Source organism: Pocillopora damicornis, chromosome 8 (genome assembly GCF_964200805.1).
Source record: "Pocillopora damicornis chromosome 8, jaPocDami1.2, whole genome shotgun sequence".
NCBI classification, from domain to species: domain Eukaryota; kingdom Metazoa; phylum Cnidaria; class Anthozoa; order Scleractinia; family Pocilloporidae; genus Pocillopora; species Pocillopora damicornis.
Genome location: NC_142677.1, coordinates 7113241 through 7141153, shown reverse-complemented (window position 1 = coordinate 7141153; position 27913 = coordinate 7113241). Strand labels below are relative to the sequence as shown.

At 37.8% G+C, this 27913-nt stretch overlaps 4 protein-coding genes and 2 long non-coding RNA genes across 8 annotated transcripts; 5 read left to right on the top strand and 1 right to left on the bottom strand.

The window, feature by feature from the left end:
• Positions 1 to 217: 217 nt before the first annotated feature.
• LOC149041202 (histidine N-acetyltransferase-like) lies at positions 218 to 3431 on the top strand. Its single transcript, XM_089214585.1, has one exon. The coding sequence runs from the start codon at positions 1700 to 1702 to the stop codon at positions 2753 to 2755; it is 1056 nt and encodes a 351-aa protein (XP_089070711.1). The 5' UTR covers positions 218 to 1699; the 3' UTR covers positions 2756 to 3431.
• A 409-nt stretch (positions 3432 to 3840) lies between these two features.
• On the top strand, positions 3841 to 7605 carry LOC149041201 (uncharacterized). 3 transcript variants are annotated; one of them, XR_016179373.1, is made up of 4 exons: positions 3841 to 4474; positions 5907 to 6046; positions 7213 to 7338; positions 7486 to 7605. It is a non-coding gene; the product is annotated as an uncharacterized LOC149041201 (long non-coding RNA). The 3 variants fall into 3 exon arrangements; XR_016179374.1 differs by lacking the exons at positions 5907 to 6046; positions 7486 to 7605 and having other exon boundaries at positions 7213 to 7361; XR_016179372.1 differs by lacking the exons at positions 3841 to 4474; positions 5907 to 6046 and having other exon boundaries at positions 7207 to 7338.
• Positions 6523 to 16683, bottom strand: LOC149041198 (uncharacterized). Its single transcript, XR_016179375.1, has 3 exons — positions 16483 to 16683; positions 14557 to 14572; positions 6523 to 10857 (listed from the first exon to the last, which is right to left on the bottom strand). It is a non-coding gene; the product is annotated as an uncharacterized LOC149041198 (long non-coding RNA).
• Positions 8201 to 16276, top strand: LOC149041199 (uncharacterized). The gene is made up of 4 exons (XM_089181020.1): positions 8201 to 8341; positions 10790 to 10847; positions 14781 to 15088; positions 15362 to 16276. The coding sequence occupies exons 1-4, from the start codon at positions 8297 to 8299 to the stop codon at positions 15383 to 15385; spliced, it is 435 nt and encodes a 144-aa protein (XP_089037146.1). The 5' UTR covers positions 8201 to 8296; the 3' UTR covers positions 15386 to 16276.
• Positions 11262 to 14565, top strand: LOC149041200 (uncharacterized). The gene is made up of 2 exons (XM_089181019.1): positions 11262 to 12119; positions 12794 to 14565. Exons 1-2 carry the CDS (start codon positions 11304 to 11306, stop codon positions 14393 to 14395), a joined length of 2418 nt encoding a protein of 805 aa, XP_089037145.1. The 5' UTR covers positions 11262 to 11303; the 3' UTR covers positions 14396 to 14565.
• A 1180-nt stretch (positions 16684 to 17863) lies between the features above and the next one.
• Positions 17864 to 25664, top strand: LOC113680207 (histidine N-acetyltransferase). The gene is made up of 2 exons (XM_089181269.1): positions 17864 to 20542; positions 24615 to 25664. The coding sequence occupies exons 1-2, from the start codon at positions 19860 to 19862 to the stop codon at positions 24985 to 24987; spliced, it is 1056 nt and encodes a 351-aa protein (XP_089037395.1). The 5' UTR covers positions 17864 to 19859; the 3' UTR covers positions 24988 to 25664.
• Positions 25665 to 27913: the final 2249 nt, after the last annotated feature.

The window sequence follows — 27913 nt, the reverse complement described above, 5'->3', positions numbered from 1 at the left end:
ATTGAGTCGAGCTCGTCTTTTTAATCGAGCACGATATAGTTGAATCGAGCTCGAATAGAATTAGCCACATTTCGAGCTCGTTGAACCGAGGTTGGTTTGAAATGGTACTCGAATTAACAAATAGAGAAGCCTTGACTGTGCTCTGTTCTGTTATAAAGCACGCAGGAAGCGGCTAGAGCACGAAAGAAGTGTAGGGAGAAACACGAGACGTAGTTGTTTTATAATAACGAATCCGTTAAATTACCCAAGCATTACTTTTAATTTTCAAAACAAACTTTATTTCCAAAGCGAACAACAGTGTCGTCAGCATGCTCTATACTCTCATAAAGCACGCTACAATAAGCCAATCAGAATCCTTGTTAGAATGGTTAAAATAATCTGATTGGCTGTTCAAGACTAAAGCTGTCAAAAGTGTCAAACCATCAAAGTTCACATTCCACCATAGTTTACAAACTTAAATAGTTCGGCAAGTCGAATTTAACACTTTTGCCTGAAGTTTTTAAGTCTCTAAGACAGAATCTTGAAGTGAAATGTTCAATTAACTTCAGCCGAATTATGGCTCATAAAAACACGCGAGTTTTTTCACATGAGAAGGTAGAAAACAAACTGTTCAAGGCGAATGTTTTTTGAATGAACGACAGCCGAATTCACCGGAACATGAAGATCGCTCGGGATGATAGCGCCGCAAAACTCGGCTGTAGTGACTGATGTGAATTGCCACTCAACGTATCGGAAAGGATATCAGAGCAAGCTCTTATTTTTTCACTCGAAGGGCGGCCGATGTAGTTTCTGAGGCTTGCTTTACTGTGATGACAGGAGATCGCCACGATGAGCAAGCCGCGATGAAATTCAGCATGACCATATTCGCTCAGACACCGTCATGATTAGTATGAATTTTAACAATTATGCCAGTTTGGTTATATTTTTCATCATTTCTGTTTTGTTCTGTTTTGTTTTTGAACACTGAACTTTATATACTATACGAGTGTTAGCTGTGTTTGATTTTTATTACCGTACGTAAGCTTGCAATCTAACTGAGCGTGAAAATCTTTAAAACTCGGAATGTTTATTTTGTTTTTCCTTTGAGGATTTTCGTATCTGCTCACGTTTTAATAACGTAAATTACGGCGCCTGGTATGTTTACAAACCTTTGTTTGATTCTTCTGTTGCTACTTGCCGGCTCGCTTCATTTCCGAAATTTCACTTTCAATTATCGGAAAAAAGCTAAAAAGAAGTCCCGGAAATGCTCGAACACAGTACAATTGGCAGATGGCGTGACAGCTTTAGCTCAGCTCTATGCTCTATACTCTCATAGAGCACGCTCTATCAACCAATGACAGCGCGCGTTATATCCGAACTTTATTATAATTGCTATTCGAGTACGGTAAAGATGAATCGAGCTCGGTTGACTAGATACTAAATGTGGTCCCCTCGTTCTCATGCAACTCGACCCAGATCATCAGAGGCAGCTGCCATTTTGGAAGTAGGTGTATTTACAACTTAACCTCTCATAATAGGAATTGACGTTCCCTGTTACAGATATTGACGTAAGAAGCAAAACTCTGCGTGTGCAAGTATCCAATATAAAAAGAAGTAAGTTTCTAAGTAGCTTAGAAGACAACCAACGATCAAGAACGTTCGTATCAAGGAATCGATTAGGGCGGTTACTGACGTGCTGTTTTTTTTTACAAATTCAAACATGGGTTCAAGACTGTTCCACCGTCTTGGTTCTTCAGCAGCCCTGTTTAGTCGAAAAGATTGTTTTTTCTGGACAAACAAACGTCTAATTTCCTGTCTGCAAGAAGGGCAAGTGGTTGTGCGACTTGCAAAAGCAAGTGACTTTGACGAGGTACTTAAACTGTCTAAGAAACTTAAAGACGCGTTTGACTATGTCCCCTACAGATTTCATAAATGGCTTCTGGAGCCCAACAGAATCTCTTTGGTTGCCGAAAAAGGGACAGAGGTAGTTGGTTTCGCAGAATATTCCATCGTCGACGGGGAAAAATCAGTGCTTATGGAAGCTGGAAGAATTGATCCTAATCACAGAGGTCATGGTATACTCGGTTTACTAAGGGCTCTTACACTTGTGCTTATCCGGGAAAAATTCCCAAAAGTTGTGCGTACCAGGTACACGGTGTGGTCTGGGGCTTATCAAGGAGTGAGAAAAACGAACCAAAAGCATAACATCTGCGATAAAGAACTGTACCACTATGATTTTTTAACCTACAAAGTTGAGCCAGAACATGTCAGTTTGAAATACAATTTAGAAAACTGTTCGAAACTTCAACCTTGCCCAAAGGAAGAGTTTAAAAAACGCATTCTGGAAAACGCCAGTACCAGCTCTCTCTTTCCTAATAACATGCTCGTCATTGATTGGCAACCGTTTAAAGCTATCCCAGCTAACTTCAAATCCATCGTACAAGACCAGGATCGATATTTCGTCGATTCGTCAAACGGTCTTGCGAGAACTTTGACATCTTTTAGTTTGGGAAGATTTGTACAGCTTGTTTGTGGCATGGTGTGGACATCGACCATCTACGCTAGGGACGCAAAGCTATGTCAGTCCCACGTGATCCATCAATTGATGAGTGCCCATCAAACTGCAAAAGGAAGTTTTCTATTCAGCACCTTTCAAGATCCATCACTTACAAGGCATTGTGAAGAAGCCCTGACGGACATTCTGGGGGTTACAAAGATGAAGGAAGAAGAGTCTACGCAAAAGATGTTTATCTTTGAGGGTGAATTGCAAGATTAAAATAATATAATCGATGAATCGATTGTAGCAGTAGCTAGTTCCATGCTATTTTACGTATGGAGGTTAGGAAATACCTCTCATGTATAAATACCCTTTCTCAATCTCGAAGACCTCTGATTTTCTGCTGGCGTATCTCTAATATCCCTTTTACTGCTTTTATATTGTTATGTTTCCTTGAACAAGTTTGGTTAAATGTGTTGTTTATCACAAATTTATACACAGCTAGGTTTAGATTATCCTTAATTTATTTACCTACCTGTTTATACTCCTGATTTTACCATGTTTCTACAATCATTTTTATGTCCTTGAACATGTTAATTGATACCTCTCGTATGAATTTTTTATTAGAGACTATTCAACTATTTCAATGTTTATGCCTTATAATACTCTCACACAGATTTGTACATAACTGGAGTAATCATCGTTCCATCTAAATGACGTACACTTACAGACTTATTAGCATTTTTCATTTCAAGTATTTGTTTTCTAAATCTAATTTGGTAGATTTCAGATCTATCATTCACTAAATGTAGCACAACATCTTCTTTTTTGTCATTTTTCAATCAGTTATTGGTATTTTTATTCTCGGATATTGATTTTAACGCTAGAGCCTGGATGAAGATCGCTCTGTATAATTCTGGTTTACTTGGTCCGAATAAAGTGTTGTTGTTGTTGAGGTTGTTGTTCTTGTTCTTGTCGATGACCTCGGGTCTTTATTGTTGGATTCGTGCAAAATGGTATTGGAGACTTACATTCCCTCAGTCAATCATAAAAAGCTCATCTTGAACGTAAAAGAGAAGAGCTTATCTCTTCCCGTCCTCTAACATTCGTTTTAGAGAATTATTTTATGCCAGAGAATGTCGGGTTGCGGGCTAAATATCAAAAGGTGGTTTTTGCAATGCCGATGAATATTACAAAGCCAAAGAAAGGAAACAGAAATCACAAAGATTACATTCCTCTTCAAGTTTCCACCACCAAATTTTCGTGTTTAGTTCCATGCATCGAAACAAATAGAAATTTTGAGTTGAAGCGGTAAAGCGTACTACGCCTATCGAAAAGCATCAAGGACTTTCGAACTGAGCTTTTTTAGTATTATTGAATCTGTTTTCCTGAAATTAAACATGGGCTGTCAGAACAACAATTCGAACACCATCGCAGAAATGTCGCACATGAACAGCAATGTACTTAATGATCAACTGAAAATCAATCCTCGACTGCCAAAGATAAAACAAGAACTTATGTGCGGGTCCATAATATATAGATTTAGCCAAACCTAAAAGCGGAGCTCTTGTTAGTTTATTTTCCAGCCCTACGTTACACTGAATAAAAACTGTAATAAAACTCTTCAGCACTGGCTGTAAAAGAGTTTCTTCAATGGATTGAAAGACCAGTTCAGGGGGTGGGTAGGTGGGGAAGATATCAAAGTCTGGATCTGGGGACGGTGTTTTTACAACTACACACATACTAGTCAGCGGTATCTTCAGACAGCGTACGACCTTCATCGTTGTTCTTGATGTTGTGACCAAATTCTCGAAGATAGGGAGTGCTTTTTTCTTCAGATGAAGTGCATGCTGTCGGCATCAGTTGAAATTGTATCCTATTGAGTGTGACTTATAATTTCGGTTTGGAAAAATAAGCCAAAATTGAAAGAAACGACAGTAAACCACTTTGCGTTAAGACATTATAGGTGGATTGAGGTGTACACGTGCAGTGAGCACGGTAAGTCAGTAAAAACAATACGCCAGAATCGTATGAGCTTCTCTTATATCTTCTCTTGAAGTTGCCAGGTATGACTGCTTACCCCACCGTTTTTTCCCCAACGTTTCAACCTCCTCTGTTTAGCGTAGAAAATTGAAAAAAAAAGTAATTTTCAACTCGTGTTTGAACCTGTGTAATTTTTGAAAACTTTTTCGCTTTTGGCAACTCTTGTTTCATGTTTCATGATTGTCCTCTGGCTGGAAATAAATGACGTCTTTTTGAGATTTTTTCTGTTATTTAATTTGATAACCTCTGCCGTAACTGCATGTAATGTGGATGTCTTTTAGAAAACTTGAGCTGATACCTGGATTTCATTTTTACATCACAGAAATCAATTCCAAACATCAATCAAGTTTTCTCTTCAGTTTAGAAGTTTAGTTGATGTTGTTATTGGCTATATTAAATAGGTTGAAAAGTTTTAGATGGTATTTTCTTATGTTTGCAAATAATTGAAGTTACCGTCAACATGAAACACATCAATACATTTTATTGATATGTAAAAAGTTTTCACCTGAATATCTACTGGAAAGTCTTTGTATTATATTTCAACCCAACCATTTTCCTCAACATATAAACACTATTACAAAATAATTAGTCAGGGAAATGGATAACTTGTGGCATATACACCATGTTTGAAATGCCATGTCCATAGTAAGCTAACAGGATTGAGGAGGATGTATGTAGGAATAGGCTCTCTTGTCTGTATCAATAATTTGCTAATCACTCCTGTTTGCAATATTTTGATGAGGTTGGGTTGTCAGGGCAAAGGAACTGAGGATTTTAGTAGGCAGTGACTTTTTTTCAAACCTGGAAACTATCTGATCTTGAAAGCCATACTTGTGCCAAGTAACTCACTTCTTATTCTGATAAACTAGTTTTAAGAAGGATACAATATTTCATAACAAAAACTTGATGCATAGGTTGTGCAAAAACTTTAATTTGACTATACTTTTATAGCCAATACCAGTCCCTTCATGTGGTAAAATATTAGGAGGATCAGAGAAAAAATAATGTGCCATACATCTGCAAGATTCGATGTAATTATTTTAATTACAAGAATATTAACTGATACTAGGAGATCTAATAATATTGAAAAAATAATAAAGTTTGGTTGAAAAATTAGAATTTAGCACAGGCTGGATAAACAGAATTCTTAGAAAAAGGAATGTGTACTAATGAAAAAGCTTAGCAAATTTTTTTTACAACACCTGCCTGTACCTATACGGCATGCAGTAAAGTCTTTTGAAGTAGTCATAATCCCAGTTTCATAGATTGAAAACACATGCACATGCAGATTTCCTGTAAACCCATAGTTTAAGCCTGTGATGACTTTGAAATTTTGATGCACAGCTCAAAAGGAGAACAAATAAATTTTATTTTTCTATTTATTCAGTTTAGGTTAGTGAGGTAAAATTGAGTCAAACATTCAAGATGTACAATGACAGGTTCAAGAAATTTTCACAACTAATTTTTATGGTTAGCCTACCTGGAACAATCATCTTGAACTGATGATGCCCAACAGAACTATCCATGGTAAGAGGGCAGGGTTTCCTTTCTTCATTTAAAGAAATAATGATGTTATCATCTTTCCACAAGCTCAGTGGAAAGTGAGAGTGAATGAGACTGATAGTGTCTTTGTTACATAAATAAATATCCAGACACGGTCTGCAAAACTCTCTTACTTTAATTTTTTAACCAATTAAGCTAAAGCTTTACATTCTTGCTTTGTGATTATGTGGATGCCAATTACTGGTAATTTAACTTTTATGCATCAAAATACAAAAATATGTTCTCTTCATCTATGTGCCCTAAACATTACATGGAAGGAGGCAGGTCAAATTCAAAACATGAATTAAAATAAAAGGGCCCCCATTAATTTCAGTCCTAATTAAAGGAGGATCCTTGTTTTTCCAGATTCCCACTCTTTTAAACTCACATATCTTGTGACCAATTCCTTATTTCAATGTTCACTTTGGGTAGGACCATTGGTAAGAAACACCATGCATTAATGAAAGCTTGAGCTAGTGTATTTAATGCAATCTAAATAATAATATTAAATGTTACAGTATGGTAACTTACACAACAAAATTATATAATCACACAATTCCAAATAAAGGAAGTCAGGTTATTGACTTGCCTACTTCAACTTTTGAGGGCTTATGGTACAGAGAATAGACATGGTAAACAGCTACAATTAATACAAAGTTGAAAGTTTGAAAGCTAAAAGATATACATGACAATCATCAGACCCTATATATGCATCCTAGCAAAAGAAGGGTCATTTACCACATCTTCTCCCAAATGTTCATGCTTACAGGAAATCATTCATTTTTGTCTTGAGGTTGTACTGTATTTACAATAGTTCTGCCAACACAAATGCATTTTTCTAAAGTTATCTCATAGCACATGACTGTACAGGTCAAGTGGAAGGTTCCTGCATGGGAACTAACATTTCAATTACCTCAGCAACTGTAATCATCAGAATTGCAAGCCATGGTGTATTTACCAAGTGCTCAAGTTTCCAAATTAGTTACCTAATTCTTACAGTGGAGTTCAATCCTTTTTTATGTTATCTTCAGCTTGATCATCCTGTTACATGCGAAATCATCAAATGTTACTCAGAGTTATAATTTTTTTTTTTTAAATAATGTTACTCAGCATGTAAATGATACAAATATTTTGTCTTTGTAATTATGCAGGAAGTCTATTACTGGGCAGGATCTCTTGATGGCCTGCCACTACACTTCATAATACGGAGAAGGCAGCAAGTGGTGCGCCACAGTGAGCAATTACAGGGTCATGAGTACCTGGATGTAGGAGAAGGAGTAAGTACTTCCTTAAATTAGGAGCAAATGAACAACATTTACTTTCACATCAGTTTGCCAATACTTTCTTGTCAAGACAGCAGCTACCTCCTCACTCATTCTTCAACTAAAAAGTACACTCTTTTTTTCTCTTGAAATTTATCACAGGAAGAAGAGGAGATAACTTCATCACTGCCATCACAGGTAGGGAATGTAAGGTTCATGTAACTTGTACAGTCTCTAAATAGTAAAATTAGTTTAATTAGAGAATAGCCTAAACAAGGGGCATGATTTACCTAATTTAACTTTTCTAAGTGCAGTGTTGTAATCTAGTGTACCTTTTTGTTGCTTATTTTAAAAAAAATATGTTTAAAGGAACTAAATTTCGCTAAAAATTGTCAAATTCTGATCTTTATTAAAGAAACAGTCTCAGAATTGACACAAATGAACTAAATTTGTCATAGCAAAAGTTTCCAATGACACTGAACAAAACTATCTAAAAAAATGAAATTGAAAACAGTTCAACAAGTTCCTCTGCAACAAAGCAGTCAAGGGCTTCAGGACAGTCTTTTATAGACTTTAATGGCATCAGTACTCATTCATGATTCCATTTACTGTTGGATTTCTGCTGAATACCATTTCCTAAACTGGCCCTTCATGAAGTGTTTGCCTCTCCATTGGCAGTAAGGTTGAGAGGCTGGAGGAAATGTGTGTTGTTTGGAGGATCTGACACATCCTCAATATTCAGTGATGCCAACTTGGACGAAACCTAGTTGTCAGGTTTTTTGGCCACTAGATACATCCCTGACAAGCAAGGCTTTTTGCATTGATTGCAGTCTTTGCTCCTTTTGTTTTTGATCACTATAATTATCTATCATCATAGGCATTCCTGCTTCATTTGATTGTTGTCTTGGATTCTGTGAAATTGCAAACTGGTTTGAAGCCACTTGGCTGGCTGGCTGTGGCTTTCCTTTGATATATGAACTGCAATGGCAAAAAATGTCCCAACCGTGAGATAGTAGAGGTAAGAATTATATTCCTCTTGTCAGTTAGCCATGAAGAGGTTAAGTCAGCTGTTGATGTAGGTAAGGAAAGTGAGCTTGTTCTCCTTGTACATTCCTCAAGGCACTGGTGGCTATCTTAGGTAGTTACAGCTCAGTTTGAAAAGTGAAATGCCAATAACTTATCTTTACCCAGGGTACTATGGGCTAGAATTCTGCCAAGTTGGTCATACAGATTTCTATTGACAAAGGCCAGACCAGTTCCTTCTATGACAGAATAATTTATTACTCTTTATCTACTTCTTATACTTTCAAGAAGGGAAATTAATTTGCTGTCTTGTTCAAGGCAGTTTGGTGGACAACGTCATGTGTCTCATGGGATAGCAAGAACTTGAGCTTAAGCATTTCTTCTCTTTCCTTCCTCTTTGAGCTTCTTCTCATAGGACTGCTTGAAAGTCCAAACCATTCTTTCCTTCAAGGTGTGAATCTGTGGCCTTGAAGTGCTCAATGGCTTTTGAATTTTCCATTTTCACTAAATAATAGTGATTGCAATTTTCTCTTTTCCTTACTGCTGTTGAGGAATTCTCCAAATGGATATTTGCAATAAACACCACAGCCAATACAATGTTTTGCTACAAGACAGAGCCCAGCTAACTGATTTCTTAGAAGGTAGCAGGCATTGTATACAAACTATGGTGCATACACCATTTTCTGCACATCCTGGCTCCAGGTTTTTTGGGATTTTGAAGCAAGAGCAGAATGATGCCAGCTTGTTGACTATAAACTTAAAAAGTGATTTGTACTGAATTACACATTACCTTGCTGATTATGGCATGCATGCCTGCGAAAAGTCTATAATCTTACCCACCAGCATATTGTGTGATTTAAGTCCTAGCAAAATAAGTAAGAAATAGGTTGTTAATTAATATATGAGGTCATGCTACCCTTTATACAACACTTGGAAGATAGGCATGCTAACAGGTCCCTCATTGGTATACGTCATGTATTCATGTAATGTTTAAATATAATGACATGTTAGCTTAAAAAAAGGTTCATGTTTTACATTTCGATAAGTTTGGTCATGCTTTAATATAAATTATTGAGGAGTATTATTTGGGAACATGTAAGTTTAGAGAAGCAATTCTACTAACAATGAGTCTCAGAACCATAAAATAATCAAGTTAAGTAATGGTCTTGTTTTCATTTCAATTATTGAGGAACACCATTTGGGAACATGTAAAGTGTACACAATTATGAGGACATGTTACTTAATGCAATAGGGATAGATTGACATCCCTTGTTCCCTGACTATGAGAATAACATTATAAATTCCCCTCACCAATACTTGGTGTGTAAAGACAAATCCACTTATTCCCAGTCTCCTTGTGAACATTAACAATTGAAGTGGACAGACACAACCCTTGGGGGTAAACGGTCAACCACACCCCTAGGGAGGAGGCTCTTCATAAGCATCCACACTTGGGATAGACAAAAGTGCCCCTTGGAAGGAGCCTCTTTGTGAGCATTGACACTTGGGGTAGACAGAAAAGCTCCTCAGAATGAGGCTCTTCATGAGTATTGACACTTGGGGTAGACAGAAAAGCTCCATGGGACGAGGCTCTTTGTTAGCCGTGACTCTTGGGGTAGACAGAAAAGCTCCTTGGGACGAGGCTCTTTGTTAGCCGCGACACTTGGGGTAGACAGAAAAGCTCCATGGGACAAGGCTCTTTGTTAGCCATAACACTTGGGGTAGACAGAAAGCTCCTTGGGACGAGGCTCTTTGTTAGCCACGACACTTGGGGTAAACAGAAAAGCTCCTTGGGACAAGGCTCTTTGTTAGCCTTGACACTTGGGGTAGACAGAAAAGCTCCTTGGGATGAGGCTCTTTGTTAGCCTCAACACTTGGGGTAGACAGAAAAGCTCACTGGGACGAGGCACTTTGTTAGCCACAACACTTGGGGTAGAAAGGAAAGCTCCTTGAGATGAGGCTCTTTGTTAGCTGCGACACTTGGGGTAGACAGAAAAGCTCCTTAGGACAAGGCTCTTTGTTAGCCTCGACACTTGGGGTAGACAGAAAAGCTCACTGGGATGAGGCACTTTGTTAGCCACAACACTTGGGGTAGAAAGGAAAGCTCCTTGAGATGAGGCTCTTTGTTAGCCACGACACTTGAAGTAGACAGAAAAGCTCCTTGGGACAAGGGTCTTCGTGAGCATTGACACTTGGGGTAGACAGACATGCCTCCCTCTTCACAAGCATTGACACAAACAATGTCACTTGTTCTATTGTTTAAGCAATTCCATGGATAGTAGCAGTCAGTTTTACTGTATAAAGTGTATGAAGTGTTTTAAAATTTGTAAATTTAATCAATGAAGGATGGTGTGATGCTCAAAGGAACAATGTGTATTTTAATTATGATAGTTATGCAGGACTCCTTTGAGCCGCACACTCCCTTCCCTTGTTTTACTTGCAGGTGTCCTTCTTTGGGAATTTTCCTGCCAACAACAACCACCTTTCTGCAACTGTAGTAGGTAAGAAAACCTTGCAGGGTTCGCACGCGCCTTGAAAGTCCTTGAAAGTCCTTGAATCTCAAAATAAAAATTCAAGGCCTTGAAAGTCCTTGATAATTGTAGTCAGTGCTGGAAAGTCCTTGAAATTTGTAGCTAATTTAATCCAACTTAGATTCTAGAGTGCCTTATCTGAAAATATATGCAACTGGCACAAACGTAGCAACACATAATAGTAAGATACAAATAACAAACGATCGTAACGCCACTCCGCATGTCGATCAATCGCCCATATCCATTTGTCCTGTTCTTGGTTCTATTAATCACTCTGATTGGTTGAATGTCTCGAATGTCAAGGGCCAATCAAATGTTTTGTACTATTCCCTCTTTCTGAGAAAAGCCATGTGCTTTTAGTGCTTTCCTTGTCTGGGTTAGTGTTGATTGTTTGCGTTTTGTTTTACGAGTGAGAGATTTAAAACAATGGGCAAGTGTGTTTTCAGCAACTTGTGGCTTCAGAAATCACTGTATAAAGATTGGCTTCGAGAAGTCAAGGGTGACAAGCACAAGGCACGATGCATCGTGTGTATGAAGGATGTTGACATTTCGAGCATGGGAGAGTCAGCGCTCACAAGTCACTTGAAAGGAAAAAAACATCAAACACTGACATCCCAGAAAAGGTCATTAGCAAGCGTTCCAGATTTTTTTGGCGTTTCTTCTCAACAACCAGCAACTACAAGTGACGATGCCAAAGAAGTTTCAAAATCCGCTTCGTCTGAAAGTGGCGAACACAACACGCTCAACCCCACAAAGTCTAGTACTACGAGTTCATCTGGTTCATCGGTGATGGAAAGAATTGTCACTCGTGATGAGACTTTGAAAGCAGAAATTTTGTGGGCATTGAAGGTGATAATGTCTCATTACTCCTATAAATCATGCGAAGGTACGAGCAAATTGTTTCAAGCGATGTTTCCTGACAGTCGGATCGCGAGTCAGTTTACATGCGGAGAAAAGAAATGTGCATACTTGATCTGTTTTGGGCTCGCTCCACACTTCAAACAACTTTTGAAGGACGTTGTGAAAAAAGAAGAAGCTTATGTACTTATGTTTGACGAGAGCCTGAATAGCGTGTGCCAGTCAAAGCAAATGGATATTCACATTCGTTCATGGAATCATGACAAACACGAAGTTGAAAGTCGCTATTATACCTCAGTGTTTATGGGGCATGGAACAGCAGAGGACATGCTTTCTCATTTTCGTTCAGGCATAGAAGGAATTCCTCTCAAAAAAGTTTATCAGGTAGGATGCAACTCTCGTTATGTTTGGGTAATCCATGAAATTGTTTGCAAGATATGCTTCTTTGAAGTTGTATTATTTCTTACCCTCAATTATCGACATTTCGAAATAGGCAATAGCACAAACTTAGTCTTCACACAATTACCTAATTTCAATTATTCTTTGTCATATTGCCACTCTTTTGAAAGACCTATGTCTTGCCATTATTAAAAAGGTGTGATCAAATTGGAATCAATTATATTGTTTTCATGACTGGCATTTAATTTCATCGTTCGCCGGCGAACGATAATTACAAGAAGTTGCGTTAAATTTTTTTTAACATGAAAATCTTTCAATGTCTGTTATTATTTTGCTGTAGAAGGGCGAAAGATGCAAGATTACTTAATCTAATTTATTGCATGTAATATAAATTGTGCGTTCACAATCTAGCCAATGTTCCAAAAAGCGATAAAATTGTATTAAATAGAAATGAAACACCTTACTTGGTTTTCTGCCCTTTAAGGTCTAAATAAATCAACACTCTTTCATTGCAAATCTTCACAATTCCAATGCATCCATGACTAGTTCACTTCGTGTCTAGGTGGACAATGACACGAACTCTGGGACGTAATGCAAGTACTAAATTAAATAATCTGTTTCCCTTTCAATATTACAAGGAATGTTTTCTCTCATACTAGTTGTCAATGGATGGACCCAGCGTTAATTGGAAATTTTACAGTATGCTGACTGATGAGGCAAAAAGGGAGCATAATAGTCACATGCTGAACATTGGCAGCTGTGGTTTACACATTCTTCATGGAGCATTCAAGGATGGTGCTGTGGCATCAGGATGGCAGTTAGACAGGTTGTTCTCCAGCCTTCACTGGCTTTTTCAGGACAGTCCGGCAAGGAGAGAGGACTACACCAAAGTAACAGGAAACTCACTGTTTGCTTTGAAGTTCTTCAAACATAGGTGGTTGGAGAATGTCTTGGTTGCAGAACGTACACAGAGTATGTGGGACAGTGTTGTCAAGTATGTTCAGAGTGCAAGGGCAGGAAAAGTTCCACAGCCACAGAATAAATCCTTTGAAACTGTACAAGAGTTTGTTGCAGATCCCTTTACGACTGCAAAAGTCGCTTTCTTCCTATCAGTAGCCAAGCAAGTGACACCGTTTTTGACACTCTATCAAACCGACAAGCCTATGCTTCCTTTCCTGGCTACAGACCTGTACAGCATGCTTGGGGGATTAATGAGAAGATTTATTAAGACCACTGTTATCAGTGAAGCCAAAACCCCATTGAAGCTTACAAAACTTGACCCTGCTGACTCCAGCATTCATGCCTCTCATTCCAAGATTGACCTGGGGTTTACAGCTGACAAGAAGATCAAGGAGTCGATTGCAAAGTCCACAGTTTCAGAGAAAAGAGTGCTTCAGTTTCAGATGGAATGCAAGGAGTTCCTTATGAAAGTAGTTTGCAAACTGATTGCCAAAGCACCAATTCAGTATTCCCTTGTAAGGAATATAAATTGCTTAGATCCAAGAAACATGATGAGTGACCATGATGTTTCCATCACAAAATTCAAGAGAGTTTTGACTACCCTTGAAAATGCCAAGAAAGTCCCGCAAGGTGAATGTGATTCCCTTTTGGAACTATTTAGACAATTCATTATGGAAGTCCCCTCTTCTTCTCCGTCGGAGTTCAAAGACTATGATCCTAACAATGATAGACTTGATTCCTTTCTGTATCTTCACATGGGACAGAAGCGATCCTACCAATCATTGTGGAAAGTAGTCTCAGAGCTACTGATATTATCACATGGCCAGGCCAGTGTCGAAAGAGGATTCTCAGTCAATAAGCAACTGGAAGTCGAGAACCTCCAAGAGCGCTCCTTCATTGCTCAAAGGCTGGTACAAGACCATGTACAATCTGTGGGAGGTGTCCTTGCTGTTTCAATCAACAAACCACTTCTTTTGTCAGCTGCAGGAGCTAGGCAGAAGTATTTATCATATCTTGATGAACAAAAGAGGAAGAAAACCTCTGAGGGTGTAGAACTGAAGCGAAAGGAGCTAGTCGATGAACTTGACGAACTTAAAAAGAAAAGAAGGCGTTTAGACAGTGATGTTGACAATCTTGTTAAATCGGCAGACGAGTTTGCACAGAAAGCAGAGGACACTGGGAAACTTGTGTGGATTACAAAGTCAAATAGTTTGAGGAGAACTGCAAAAGAAAAGGAGATAGCTCGCAAAGACCTTGAGTGCAAAATTGCGAATGTTGTGGATGAACTAAAAAAGGCATAGACTTTTAGCTCGACTTAAGCTCGGCACAATCGCTACTATGATAAGGTGAACATTCTTTTATTTTGCAGTTGGTGGAGTCCTTGAAAAATAAAAAATATGTCCTTGAAAAGTCCTTGAAAAGTCCTTGAATTTTTAGTCCAAAAAAGGGTACGAACCCTGACCTTGATTTTCATTAACCTGTAAAAGAAATAGCATTCTTAGTCCTCCAATGAAAATGCTTGTAGAAAGATTACCACCCCCTGGTGATACATACATAGTATGACAGTGGCCCACAAAAGATTATTTTGTTTGAATAATAACAAACTCAGGGTTTCAGCTTAACATAAAAATTGTGAACAAGAAACACATAGAACCAAGTTACTCAACATTTTCTGTGTGATCATAGATGAAAGCCAAGCTGTGGGGGATGCAGAGAAAGAAGAAGAGACTAAGGAAGAAGATCAAGAAGAAAAGCAGGAAAAAGAAAAGGAAGAGGAAAAAGGAGTAAGTAATGAAGAAGAAACATTGGAAAATGGAGATAAAGGAGGGAATGGAGGAATACCAGCTGGAGTAGTAGAAAAAGAACATGAGGAAATGAAAGGAGAGAGAGAAATTAAAGAAAAAGAACAAGGTACAAAGAAAAGAAGGAGGGACAGGAGGACAACAGCCAAAAGAAAGAAGGCAAAAAAGGACCCTTCAACATATAGAAATTTGGTAAGATTATGAGTACGCAGAGTGTAAAAGTGTGATACAGATAAATGCTGCAGCATTTAACACATTTAAACTCTTTATGTAATGCATGCAACAGTGAAAAGCTTTCAATCAAAAGTCTGTCTAGGAAAAACAAGAATATCAAAAATGGATTATGTACATAGGCTAGTAACAGTTGGCTTTTGTTCCTGTAATCAAACATGCTGACAAGAGATTTACAATTATAATTAGCAGAACAATGTTATGATTTGTAATACATTGATTTTGTTTTTGAAGGATTGTGACGGCACCTGGAATTGAGAACGACGAAAATGGCAGACTTCATATTAGTTAATTTATTATTCACCTCCTCAACTTGTATTAATTTCATGAACAGGTCATAAAATGTTCAATTCAGTTAAAAAAAAGTGAACTAGCATTTTTATAATGTCTAATTGTACAGCCCAAAATGTCTTCCTTGTGTTTTTTTGTCATGACTGCCAATTAAAGATATGGCTTTTGCAGTCTATGACGAGGGCTAGGTCAGGCTGTTTAAAAACCAGGGTTAGATTAACAAACATTGATTATTTTGTTAAAAGTGAACTGTCGCAGTTGTTTAATGACTTTTTGGTGGATCTATTAACACATTAATAACTGGATTGAACATTTGAAGACCTGTTAATAGTGGAAACCTCTTTGCTCTCAACTATCAAACCAATTCCTGAAAATAACTCACTTTTCACAAAATTGGCAAATCTGTTTTCATCTAGCTAACATTTAATCAATCTGTATTCAAAAATACATTTCTCTCACTGGTATCAATAATATCGCACTGTGATTGTGTTATGCAATATCTGAATAGAATGAGTGAAACAAACACAGCTTGAACTGTATGTTTATTTTATATTTAAAAATTTAGCTTCTTTTAACAATTACAGTAGCCCGCCACACTTACTCAATTTCGTGAAATGTCGTCAATCAACCATGGTCTCTGATAATGCATATGTTCAGTATAGTTAATATTATTATTCTTAATATTTGATTGCAAGGGATGAACTTACATTACTTTTCAGACTTTTTTGTCATATTCTCCAAAAGATTTTCATATTTCATTAGAGTTCTGTTCCTTTTCCTCGTTACAAAAGACCAATTAAAATAGAAACACGAAAGTGTATTGAGCTTATATAATAAAAATAGAATGTGTGTATTGTTGCATGTTGTCATGTATTCTTTTTTGTGGGGTAAACTTGGGGTTGGTAAAATGGAGGGAGACACTTTCTTATTACACTACTGAGATTTAAAATAACCGAGAAACGTACACTCCAGGATTGAGCTTAAGTTTGAAACTGAACAAAACGTTACTAGAAACTATGAACCAGCAAGTCGGAACACCCTCCTGTAAAAGAGCCAATACTCACCTTAGTGTCATTTCCTTCTTCTCCTTAGCAGTATAAATCATTCTTTGCTCTTCTTCTGTCACTCTTCTTCTTTTTTTTCGAATTCGACCGAAAACATACTCCTAAAAAGTCCCGAATTCACGAACTAAACTCGACAAATTTGCCAGAAACATGGCCACTCTCGCTCGTCCCATGCTCCCTCCCAAGTCTTGGTACCAGATTACCTCTCATTTGCCGAATGAAAATTAAATTGAGCTCGATACCAAACCGAACTCAATATGAAACCTGTAGAAAGCGAGGCAAACCGTGCTCGATAGAATACGAGGCAAACCCAGCTCGATAAAAAAAAAACTGAGGTCGATAAGAGCACAGGCGGCCCAAGCTCACGTCTCGAGAAAAAGCCAACGATGAATTCATGAACGCGTCACGCGTTGTGTGACTCGGTGTTAAGTTACGGGAGGAACCGTTGAAAATTTGAACACGTTATAAAGCATAGTATGGGGAACGACATATGGTCGATTTACAACGATAAATATTTCGAAATCTGAATATTTTACACGTAAAATCAATAAAAACTTACTCATGCCCTGTGTATCCGTCGTAGTTTCTAGCGATTTCTGCTGTTTTAAGCTTGCTTTACCATCACTGTTATCCATGTCTTTTGACATGGTTAACAGTGATGGTAAAGCAAGCTTAAAACAGCAGAAATCGCTAGAAACTTCGACGGATACACAGGGCATGAGTAAGTTTTTATTGATTTTACGTGTAAAATATTCAGATTTCGAAATATTTATCGTTATAAATTTTCAACGGTTCCTCCCGTAACTTAACACCGAGTCACACAACGCGTGACGCGTTCATGAATTCATCGTTGGCTTTTTCTCGAGACGTGAGCTTGGGCCGCCTATGATAAGAGCAGATTGAGTCGAGCTCGTCTTTTTAATCGAGCACGATATAGTTGAATCGAGCTCGAATAGAATTGACCGCATTTCGAGCTCGTTGAACCGAGGTTGGTTTGAAATGGCACTCGAATTAACAAATAGAGAAGCCTTGACTGTGCTCTGTTCTGTTATAAAGCACGCAGGAAGCGGCTAGAGCACGAAAGAAGTGTAGGGAGAAACACGAGACGTAGTCGAGTGTTTCTTTCCGAACAGAGCACAGTCAAGGCTTCTCTATTTGTTTTATAATAAAGAATCCGTTAAATTACCCAAGCATTATATTCGATTTTCAAAACAAACTTTATTTCCAAAGCGAACAACAGTGTCGTCAGCATGCTTTATACTCTCATAAAGCACGCTGCAATAAGCCAATCAGAATCCCTGTTAGAATGGGTTAAATAATCTGATTGGCTGTACAAGACTAAAGCTGTCAAAAGTGTCAAACCATCAAAGTTCACATTCTACGATAGTTTACAAACTAAAATAGTTCGGCAAGTCGAATTTAACACTCTCTTTTGCTTGAAGTTTTTAAGTCTCTAATACAGAATCTTGAAGTGAAATGTTCAGTGAACTTCAGACGAATTATGGCTCACAAAAACACGTGAGTTTTTTCACATGACAAGGTAGAAAACAAACTGTTCAAGGCGAGTGCTTGTTGAATGAACGACAGCCGAATTCACCAGAACATGAAGATCGCGCGGGATGACAGCGCTGCAAAACTCGGCTGCGGTGACTGATGTGACTTTCCACTCAACGTATCGGAAAGGATATCAGAGCAAGCTCTTATTTTTTCACTCGAAGGGCGGCCGATGTAGTTTCTGAGGCTTGCTTTATTGTGATGACTGGAGATCGCCATGATGAGCGAGCCGCGATGAACTTCAGCATGATCATATTCGCTCAGACACCGTCATGATTAGTATGAATTTTAACAATTATGCCAGTTTGGTTATATTTTTCATCATTTCTGTTTTGTTCTGTTTTGTTTTTGAACACTGAAATTTATATACTATACGAGTGTTAGCTGTGTTTCAAAACAAACTTTATTTCCAAAGCGAACAACAGTGTCGTCAGCATGCTCTATACTCTCATAAAGCACGCTACAATAAGCCAATCAGAATCCTTGTTAGAATGGTTAAAATAATCTGATTGGCTGTTCAAGACTAAAGCTGTCAAAAGTTTCAAACCATCAAAGTTCACATTCCACGATAGTTTACAAACTAAAATAGTTCGGCAAGTCGAACTTAACACTTTTGCCTGAAGCTTTTAAGTCTCTAAGACAGAATCTTGAAGTGAAATGTTCAGTGAACTTCAGCCGAATTACGGCTCATAAAAACACGCGAGTTTTTTCACACGAGAAGGTAGAAGACAAACTGTTCAAGGCGAATGTTTTTTGAATGAACGACAGCCGAATTCACCGGAACATGAAGATCGCTCGGGATGATAGCGCCGCAAAACTCGGCTGTAGTGACTGATGTGAATTGCCACTCAACGTATTGGAAAGGATATCAGAGCAAGCTCTTATTTTTTCACTCGAAGGGCGGCCGATGTAGTTTCTGAGGCTTGCTTTACTGTGATGACAGGAGATCGCCATGATGAGCAAGCCGCGATGAAATTCAGCATGATCATATTCGCTCAGACACCGTCATGATTAGTATGAATTTTAACAATTATGCCAGTTTGGTTATATTTTTCATCATTTCTGTTTTGTTCTGTTTTGTTTTTGATCACTGAACTTTATATACTATACGAGTGTTAGCTGTGTTTGATTTTTATTACCGTACGCAAGCTTGCAATCTAACTGAGCGTGAAAATCTTTAAAACTCGGAATGTTTATTTTGTTTTTCCTTTGAGGATTTTCGTATCTGCTCACGTTTTAATAACGTAAATCACGGCGCCTGGTATGTTTACAAACCTTTGTTTGATTCTTCTGTTGCTACTTGCCGGCTCGCTTCAGTTCCGAAATTTCACTTTCAATTATCGGAAAAAAGCTAAAAAGAAGTCCCGGAAAAGCTCGAACACAGTACAATTGGCAGATGGCGTGACAGCTTTAGCTCAGCTCTATGCTCTATACTCTCATAGAGCACGCTCTATCAACCAATGACAGCGCGCGTTATATCCGAACTTCATTATAATTGCTATTCGAGTACGGTGAAGATGAATCGAGCTCGGTTGCCTAGATACTAAATGTGGTCCCCTCGTTTTCATGCAACTCGACCCAGATCATCTGAGGCAGCTGCCATTTTGGAATTAGGTGTATTTACAACTTAACCTCTCATAATAGGAATTGACGTTCCCTGTTACAGCTGTTGACCTAAGAAGCAAAACTCTGCTTGTGCAAGTATCCAATATAAAAAGAAGTAAGTTTCTGAGTAGCTTAGAAGAAAACCAACGATCAGGAACGTTCGTATCAAGGAATCGATTAGGGCGGTTACTGACGTGCTGTTTTTTACAAATTCAAACATGGGTTCAAGACTGTTCCACCGTCTTGGTTCTTCAGCAGCCCTGTTTAGTCGAAAAGATTGTTTTTTCTGGCCAAACAAACGTCTAATTTCCTGTCTGCAAGAAGGGCAAGTGGTTGTGCGACTTGCAAAAGCAAGTGACTTTGACGAGGTACTTAAACTGTCTAAGAAACTTAAAGACGCGTTTGACTATGTCCCCTACAGATTTCATAAATGGCTTCTGGAGCCCAACAGAATCTCTTTGGTTGCCGAAAAAGGGACAGAGGTAGTTGGTTTCGCAGAATTCTCCATCGTCGACGGGGAAAAATCAGTGCTTATGGAAGCTGGAAGAGTTGATCCTAATCACAGAGGTCATGGTATAATCGGTTTACTAAGGGCTTTTACACTTGTGCTTATCCGGGAAAAATTCCCAAAAGTTGTGCGTACCAGGTACACGGTGTGGTCTGGGGATTATCAAGCAATAAGAAAAACGATCCAAAAGCATAACGTCTGCGATAAAGAACTGTACCACTATAATCTTTTAACCTACAAAGTTGAGCCAGAACATGTCAGTTTGAAATACAAGTTAGAAAACTGTCCGAAACTTCAACCTTGCCCAAAGGAAGAGTTTAAAAAACGCATTCTGGAAGACGCCAGTACCAGCTCTCTCTTTCCTAATAACATGCTCGTCCTTGACTGGCAACCGTTTAAAGCATATCAAACTTATCCCATAGAAAACTGAACATTTGCTTAAATTGGTCCCAAGCCACCGTATTACTCACCTGACATGCGCAGAGCAATTAAATATGCAAAGAGCGCCAATGTTAAAAATGGCGGCTAACAGAGTGAAGCGGGAGCATAAGACCCCGAAGAGATTTATTGACGAATTCGCAGAAGCTAAGACCAAGCAATGCAAGAAAATAAAAACTACGGATAAGAATATTTATCCTGTAGAGATAATATAGGTCGACAAAGCGAGAAAACATGGCAAAATTCATTTCAAAGGGTACTGCGAGAAATTTGACGAATGGAGGCCTTGCGATGAACATAATTTGCCCGTAATGCGATTGGAACCGATGTCAAAACCAATCGATGATTCCTTCAGCGATCGCCAGCAAACTTTTTATGAACGCGTTTACAGGGAGATCAAGCGAAAGTTGTACTCCGGGCGCAGAGAGGATTCAGAAGTTCGTATTGAAATTCAAGTCGATGACGATGTTTTCTATAAAAGTCTTGGGAGGATTTCATCCAAAAAATATCAGAGGAATAAACTAATATATGAAATTCTTTCAAATGAAACTCTGGATTGTTATATCGGCACAAAGTGGAATGAGCGGATCATGAATGAAAACGGCGATTTTGCTTATGTTGTACCAGGGACTGTGAGATTTTGGTTGACAAAAAGAAACCCCATGGTGGAATTTAAATTAATTGGCGATAAATACGCGAGATCTGAAATCGAAGACGGGCATCGAGTCGTTTTTACATTTGTCCGTGGAGATGGCAACAGATGTGGATACAAAAATATGGTCCATCATTAATATATTTGATTTAGCACATGTTTATTGATTTTGATAGTTGATGTCAAAGAATTATTTTACTTGCATGTGAATTACCTTCATAAAATGTAAACATGTGGTTATAAATGACCCATATATTTCAGTCTGTGATTCTGTTGTAATCAATGCAGTAACATTTTTGAAAAAGACTCCTTGAATACTGTATACAAGAAACATTTCACAGGCATAGCAAATTATTCTACAGAACTTCTACTAACAGTTTTTGGGTAATACACTCCTTTAATACATTGATATATTACATCATTACTGATTGATTAAATCACATCTTGGCTTCCATTTACCATCTATTTTAACAAGATGTGCACAGAAAGTGGGAGCATCGCATTTGCTGCATTTTGCAGTACATGTTTTGATGGTATGGTCAGAAGTTGAACAGTTTCCACAGTTGTAGCTTTCCTTCACCCTTTCCAAACCAGCAGCTTCCAAAAGCTGTATTCTGTGTTTTTTCAAGAAAAGTTGCTTTAGAGCAGAAACCCCTCTATGATTAGATGATCGAAAGTAGTCCTTTGATACAGTGTTGTTGTACTTCTCCATACCTTGCTGAGTGTAATAAGCTAAATTTTGGTATAGCTTTAAAAATTCAGGTACATGAACATACAAAGAATGCATATATGGTGTTACATCTTTTGCTTGGTAAAGGTCTAAGAATTTTTGAAACCATTTTTTGATTTTGTCCTTGAGGCTAGAGATAACATCATCTGTAGTGTAATTAAGTTTAAGATCACCCATAATATCTATGAAATTACCCCAAAGGGCTTGCAGCTTGTCCACATTATGAAACTCTGGTAATAGTAAGTGAAAATTAATATGTTGGAAAAGCAAGAGTTTTTTAGGTCTAGTAAGGTCTCTGTACTCCAACTTCTTGCTGTCCCTATTAATTTTCCATTCAAAATTAATTCCAAGTTCTTTTACAAATTTCTCATACCCAGCCATATGTCTATACTTATTTCGACAAAACCCATTTGAAAAAGTAGATACCTTGTCAATGGCATCTTTCCTGCGAAGTTCTCTGATCAGAAGTTCAATTAAATTATCAGATATTCTCAAAAATAAATGTAGTGTATCAATTATTACATGGTCAATAGGAATAAAATCAAATAATGGATTGGTTTTACAATTATATTGCTTAGATTTTGCATACTTACCTATTTCTTGTAAATCTCTTGCCCCAAGAGATTTGTCAGTTATAGACCACTTTTTACTGATGTCAAACCTTTCATTTCCTGGGCACTTACACCAAATACAAGAGAAATTTTGATTAGCAGCCCCTGAACCACAAACACAGGCTAGAAACTTCCAGTCTCCTCCCAAAAAATACTCAATGCTATACTTATGACTATTTACAGTAATTTCTTTTAAATTTGACATTTCATTATTTAGATCAGCAAGGCTTTCTTTAAGATTGTCATAGTTCTCTGTTGTCTTAATTATTGCTAGAACATAGTTCCCTTTTTCATTCATTGCTGCATCCTTTTCATTCAAAATTGTGTATGTGACATTTTCAAGTTTAAGCCTTTTCCCAATGTTGGTACCATCACCACTGAGCTTTTCTTTAATAGTAGTAACCTTGTCCAATACTCCATTTTTCTGCAGCCTTTTTATCTGTTCCTTAAGACTCCCCCTGAAAGAAATCTGTACTCCCTCTGCCTCCCCTGGTGTACTTCTCAGATTCCAATTGGCATTTAGTTTATCTAGGTGTTTGCATATTTTATATTTTGTGGGCATGTCTTTACACTTCATGGCCAACTCATGCCAAGCTTCATTAGATATATTCAATTTTTCCTTCAAGTAAACCCACATATTGATGTCATCAATATCATTGTCAGTCAGTTCTCTTGGCTCTGTTTCTAATAGTTGTAACTCTCCCTCTTCTACCAATGAAATAGTTTCATATTGTTGAGTGTCATTATTAAATACCTCAACCTTGGTGGCAATAAAATTGTAGAGGCCTAAAAATGACAGTGCTGAGTGGCAGTCTTCTTTAAATCCTCGCCTTAATCTTGCCTGATGTTGTTTGGTATAATCAGTGAAACGTTTGCTTTTGTTTGGACCTCTTTGTCCCTTTTTTTGCATTCTTGCTGCTTTTTTCGCTAATCTTTTGAATTTTTGTTTGTATTGTTCTTTTCTGTTTTCCGAATCCCTAATAACATCTTCAAACTCCTGCTCAATTTTTAATCTCTTTGCCTGCTCTGCGGCTAAATCCAGTTCAGCTTTCCTTTTCTGCCCACGAAGCTGTTGGTTTTCCTCAATCAATGAGTTGTTTTCAAGCTCATGATAGAAAATTTTGAAGGAGTGGTTTTTTGCCTTCCACGCATCAATAAGCTTCTTTATACTTTTCCCCCCACTTTTTGACGCTTTCTTGAACGCTGAATGGAGGAGAGAAATCTTTTTCCTGAAGACGTTGAGAATTCTGGAATTTATAACAACTCCGCGAATCTCAGATTCCCTCAATATTTTTTCCACGATTCCCACAATCACAGAATCAGCACTTTCGTCGTTCGGCTCTTGATCAGACTTCTTCGACAGGGAATATATGAGATAGCTGATAAAAAAAAAATCAGTTCGGTGAAAAAAAATTGAAAAAAATTAAAAAGAAAAAAGAAACAGGTTGGAATACACTTCGATAAACGCAATTTTTACTTACTTGTTTATTTCGTAAGTAAACCAAGGCAGTTTTTACCCTTTTGGACCATTTGTTTCTTCGCCGAAATCGTTTTGTGCATCTACCGCCACCGCGAGAAGAGCCAGCGAAGAAAAAATCACCAGTGCATAAACTTCGAGTCCCATTTCCCGAACCCAAACAATATCCAAACCTCATGTATTATACATCAAATTGCGCCAAATTTATTGTTTTTTTCGTATTTCGCGGTAATGACCAGTTTTAGGCATGCGCTTTAGAGTTATAGTCCCAGACTCCATGGCCACTGCTTGCATGTGGCGTGAACCCCTCTTCGACATATCTGAATCGCTAACCATAAGTCTCAAAAACCCGAACGAAATATTTTAATGATTTCCTTCAAATACAGTGGTATAGAAAGCTTATGTACGTTAGTTTTAGAAACTGAAGATAAGAAAGATAGCAATTCAAATGAAATACACGAAAAAGAGGAAAATGTTCGAAAAGTAGCGTGTTTTTGACTGACCTCAGACTGCGTGACATGTCACGAAAATCTACAGAGGCAGATGTTAAACGTAAGTTTGATATGTATCCCAGCCAACTTCAAATCCATCGTACAAGACCAGGATCGATATTTCGTCGATTCGTCAAACGGTCTTGCGAGAACTTTGACATCTTTTAGTTTGGGAAGATTTGTACAGCTTGTTCGTGGCATGGTGTGGACATCGACCATCTACGCTAGGGACGCAAAGCTGTGTCAGTCCCACGTGATCCATCAATTGATGAGTGCCCATCAAACTGCAAAAGGAAGTTTTCTATTCAGCACCTTTCAAGATCCATCACTTACAAGGCATTGTGAAGAAGCTCTGACGGACATTCCGGGGGTTACAAAGATGAAGGAAGAAGAGACTACGCAAAAGATGTTTATCTTTGAGGGTGAATTGCAAGATTAAGATAATATAATCGATGAATCGATTGTAGCAGTAGCTAGTTCCATGCTATTTTACGTATGGAGGTTAGGAAATACCTCTCATGTATAAATACCCTTTCTCAATCTCGAAGACCTCTGATTTTCTGCTGGCGTATCTCTAATATCCCTTTTACTGCTTTTTATATTGTTATGTTTCCTTGAACAAGTTTGGTTAAATGTTTTGTTTATCACAAATTTATACACAGCTAGGTTTAGATTATCCTTAATTTATTTACCTACCTGTTTATACTCCTGATTTTACCATGTTTCTACAATCATTTTTATGTCCTTGAACATGTTAATTGATACCTCTCGTATGCAGTTTTAAAAGAGACCATTCAACTATTTCAATGTTTATGCCTTATAATACTCTCACACAGATTTGTACATAACTGGAGTAATCATCGTTCCATATAAATGACGTACTACTTACAGACTTATTAGCATTTTTCATCTCAAGTATTTGTTTTCTAAATCTAATTTGGTAGATTTCAGATCTATCATTCACTAAATGTAGCACAACATCTTCTTTTTTGTCATTTTTCAATCAGTTATTGGTATTTTTATTCTCGGATATTGATTTTAACGCTAGAGCCTGGATGAAGATCGCTCTGTATAATTCTGGTTTACTTGGTCCGAATAAAGTGTTGTTGTTGTTGAGGTTGTTGTTCTTGTTCTTGTCGATAACCTCGGGTCTTTATTGTTGGTTTCGTTGTTACGGGAAAATTTACTGATTTTTCCCGTGTGTGTTATTCGGAACATATTTATTCGTAAACTTTCACATTTAACCATTTCAAGTCCTTTAATTTTTATAAATCAAAAATGCATAAAAACCACAGTAGCTTTTGAATAGATTTTTGTTGTTAATCGCTTTGATCACATGTACCTGGTTGCCGGCCCTTTTGTTATTTATTACATGGTTTTTTTAGGTAAATATAAGTGTTAATGGTCTTTCTGGAAACATTGGTTTTCATGGTAGATAGCAGCTGAGTTTATACGCGTAAATTTAATTTCTTTTCATGCGATGGTTTCCAAACCAATCTTGCATAGATAAGCAGAAACTTTTAATTGCTTTTCCGTTTTTATTTCCTGAGCTGCGCTACTGCAATTAAGATAGGTATTGTTTCTATATCAGAGCTGTAAATTCGCACCTAATTTTTCTACGTTAATGGCCTAGAGTTTATTGCATCCGTCTTTTTAATTTTGAGATTCTTTCCGTCGTAGAAACAGATGGAATATTTAAGTAGTTTTCGTTTAACTTCAAAGAGACTTTTTTCCGCTCCTTTGTGTCCTTATTCAAATATTGCGATTTGTGTAACAATAGCACTTCACACCAGTTACTTCAAGCAAGTACCTTGTACAGCTTTGATGATTACAAACTAGAGTATGCTAGAGGTCATGTTGCTTGTTGGCCTGACCTAGAATAAAAGTACTGTGGAACCAAAGATTGTCTTATCCTTGACGTCCGTATAAGCTCGCTCGAAGCAGATCTCCGTGTACCAGGAAATCGTGACGAGTTTCCGTTCTCGCTGCCGAGTCGTCTCTACAGAGTTATTTCCCCCAGTTGTTATTGTGCCGTCCGCGAAGATTCAGTTTTCCAGTTAGCGAGCGAAACCTATCGTCACATCGTGCAAAATGGTATTGGAGACTTACATTTCCTCAGTCAATCATAAAAAGCTCATCTTGAACGTAAAAGAGAAGAGCCTTCCCTTCCTCTAACATTCGTTTTAGAGAATTATTTTATGCAAGAGAATGTCGGGTTGCGGGCTAAATATCAAAAGGTGGCTTTTGCAGTGCCGATGAATATTACAAAGCCAAAGAAAGGAAACAGAAATCACAAAGATTACATTCCTCTTCAAGTTTCCACCACCAAATTTTTGTGTTTAGTTCCATGCATCGAAACAAATGGAAATTTTGAGTTAAAGCGGTAAAGCGTACTACGCCTATCGAAAGGCATCAAGGACTTACGACCTGAGCTTTTTTAGTATTATTGAATCTGTTTTCCTGAAATTAAACATGGGCTGTCAGAACAACAATTCGAACACCTTCGCAGAAATGTCGCACATGAACAGCAATGTACTTAATGATCAACTGAAAATCAATCCTCGACTGCCAAAGATAAAACAAGAACTTATGGCGGGTCCATAATATATAGATTTAGCCAAGCCTAAAAGCGGAGCTCTTGTTAGTTTATTTTCCAGCCCTACGTTACACTGAATAAAAACTGTAATAAAACTCTTCAGCACTGGCTGTAAAAGAGTTTCTTCAATGGATTGAAAGACCAGTTCAGGGGGTGGGTAGTTGGGGAAGAATTGATGAAAGTCTGGACTTGGGGACGGTGTTCTCACAACTACACACATACTAGTCAGCGGTATCTTCAGACAGCGTACGACCTTCATCGTTGTTCTTGATGTTGTGACCAAATTCTCGAAGATAGGGAGTGTTTTTTTCTTCAGATGAAGTGCATGCTGTCGGCATCAGTTGAAATTATATCCTATTGAGCGTGACTTATAATTTCGGTTTGGAAAAATAAGCCAAAATTGAAAGAAACGACAGTAAACCACTTTGCGTTAAGACATTATAGGTGGATTGAGGTGCACACGTGCAGTGAGCACGGTAAGTCAGTTAAAACAATACGCCAGAGTCGTATGAGCTTCTCTTATATCTTCTCTTGAAGTTGCCAGGTATGACTGCTTACCCCACCGTTTTTCCCCAACGTTTCAACCTCTGTTTAGCGTAGAAAATTGAAAAAAAAAGTAATTTTCAACTCGTGTTTGAACCTGTATAATTTTTGAAAACTTTTTCGCTTTTGGCAACTCTTGTTTCATATTTCATGTTTCATGATTGTTCTCTGGCTGGAAATAAATGACGTCTTTTTGAAATTTTTTCTGTTATTTAATTTGATAACC

What these genes read in the sequence shown, in the direction of transcription:
- LOC149041202 (XM_089214585.1), top strand. Translation starts at nt 1,700, where the DNA reads ATGGGTTCAAGACTGTTCCACCGTCTTGGTTCTTCAGCAGCCCTGTTT.
- LOC149041199 (XM_089181020.1), top strand. Translation starts at nt 8,297, where the DNA reads ATGAACTGCAATGGCAAAAAATGTCCCAACCGTGAGATAGTAGAG. An exon ending in CCTTTCTGCAACTGTAGTAG is followed by an intron (nt 10,848 to 14,780) that starts GTAAGAAAACCT and finishes GTGTGATCATAG; the next exon opens with ATGAAAGCCAAGCTGTGGGG. An exon ending in CTTCAACATATAGAAATTTG is followed by an intron (nt 15,089 to 15,361) that starts GTAAGATTATGA and finishes TTGTTTTTGAAG; the next exon opens with GATTGTGACGGCACCTGGAA.
- LOC149041200 (XM_089181019.1), top strand. Translation starts at nt 11,304, where the DNA reads ATGGGCAAGTGTGTTTTCAGCAACTTGTGGCTTCAGAAATCACTGTAT. An exon ending in CTCTCAAAAAAGTTTATCAG is followed by an intron (nt 12,120 to 12,793) that starts GTAGGATGCAAC and finishes CTCTCATACTAG; the next exon opens with TTGTCAATGGATGGACCCAG.
- LOC113680207 (XM_089181269.1), top strand. Translation starts at nt 19,860, where the DNA reads ATGGGTTCAAGACTGTTCCACCGTCTTGGTTCTTCAGCAGCCCTGTTT. An exon ending in CTCGTCCTTGACTGGCAACC is followed by an intron (nt 20,543 to 24,614) that starts GTTTAAAGCATA and finishes GTTAAACGTAAG; the next exon opens with TTTGATATGTATCCCAGCCA.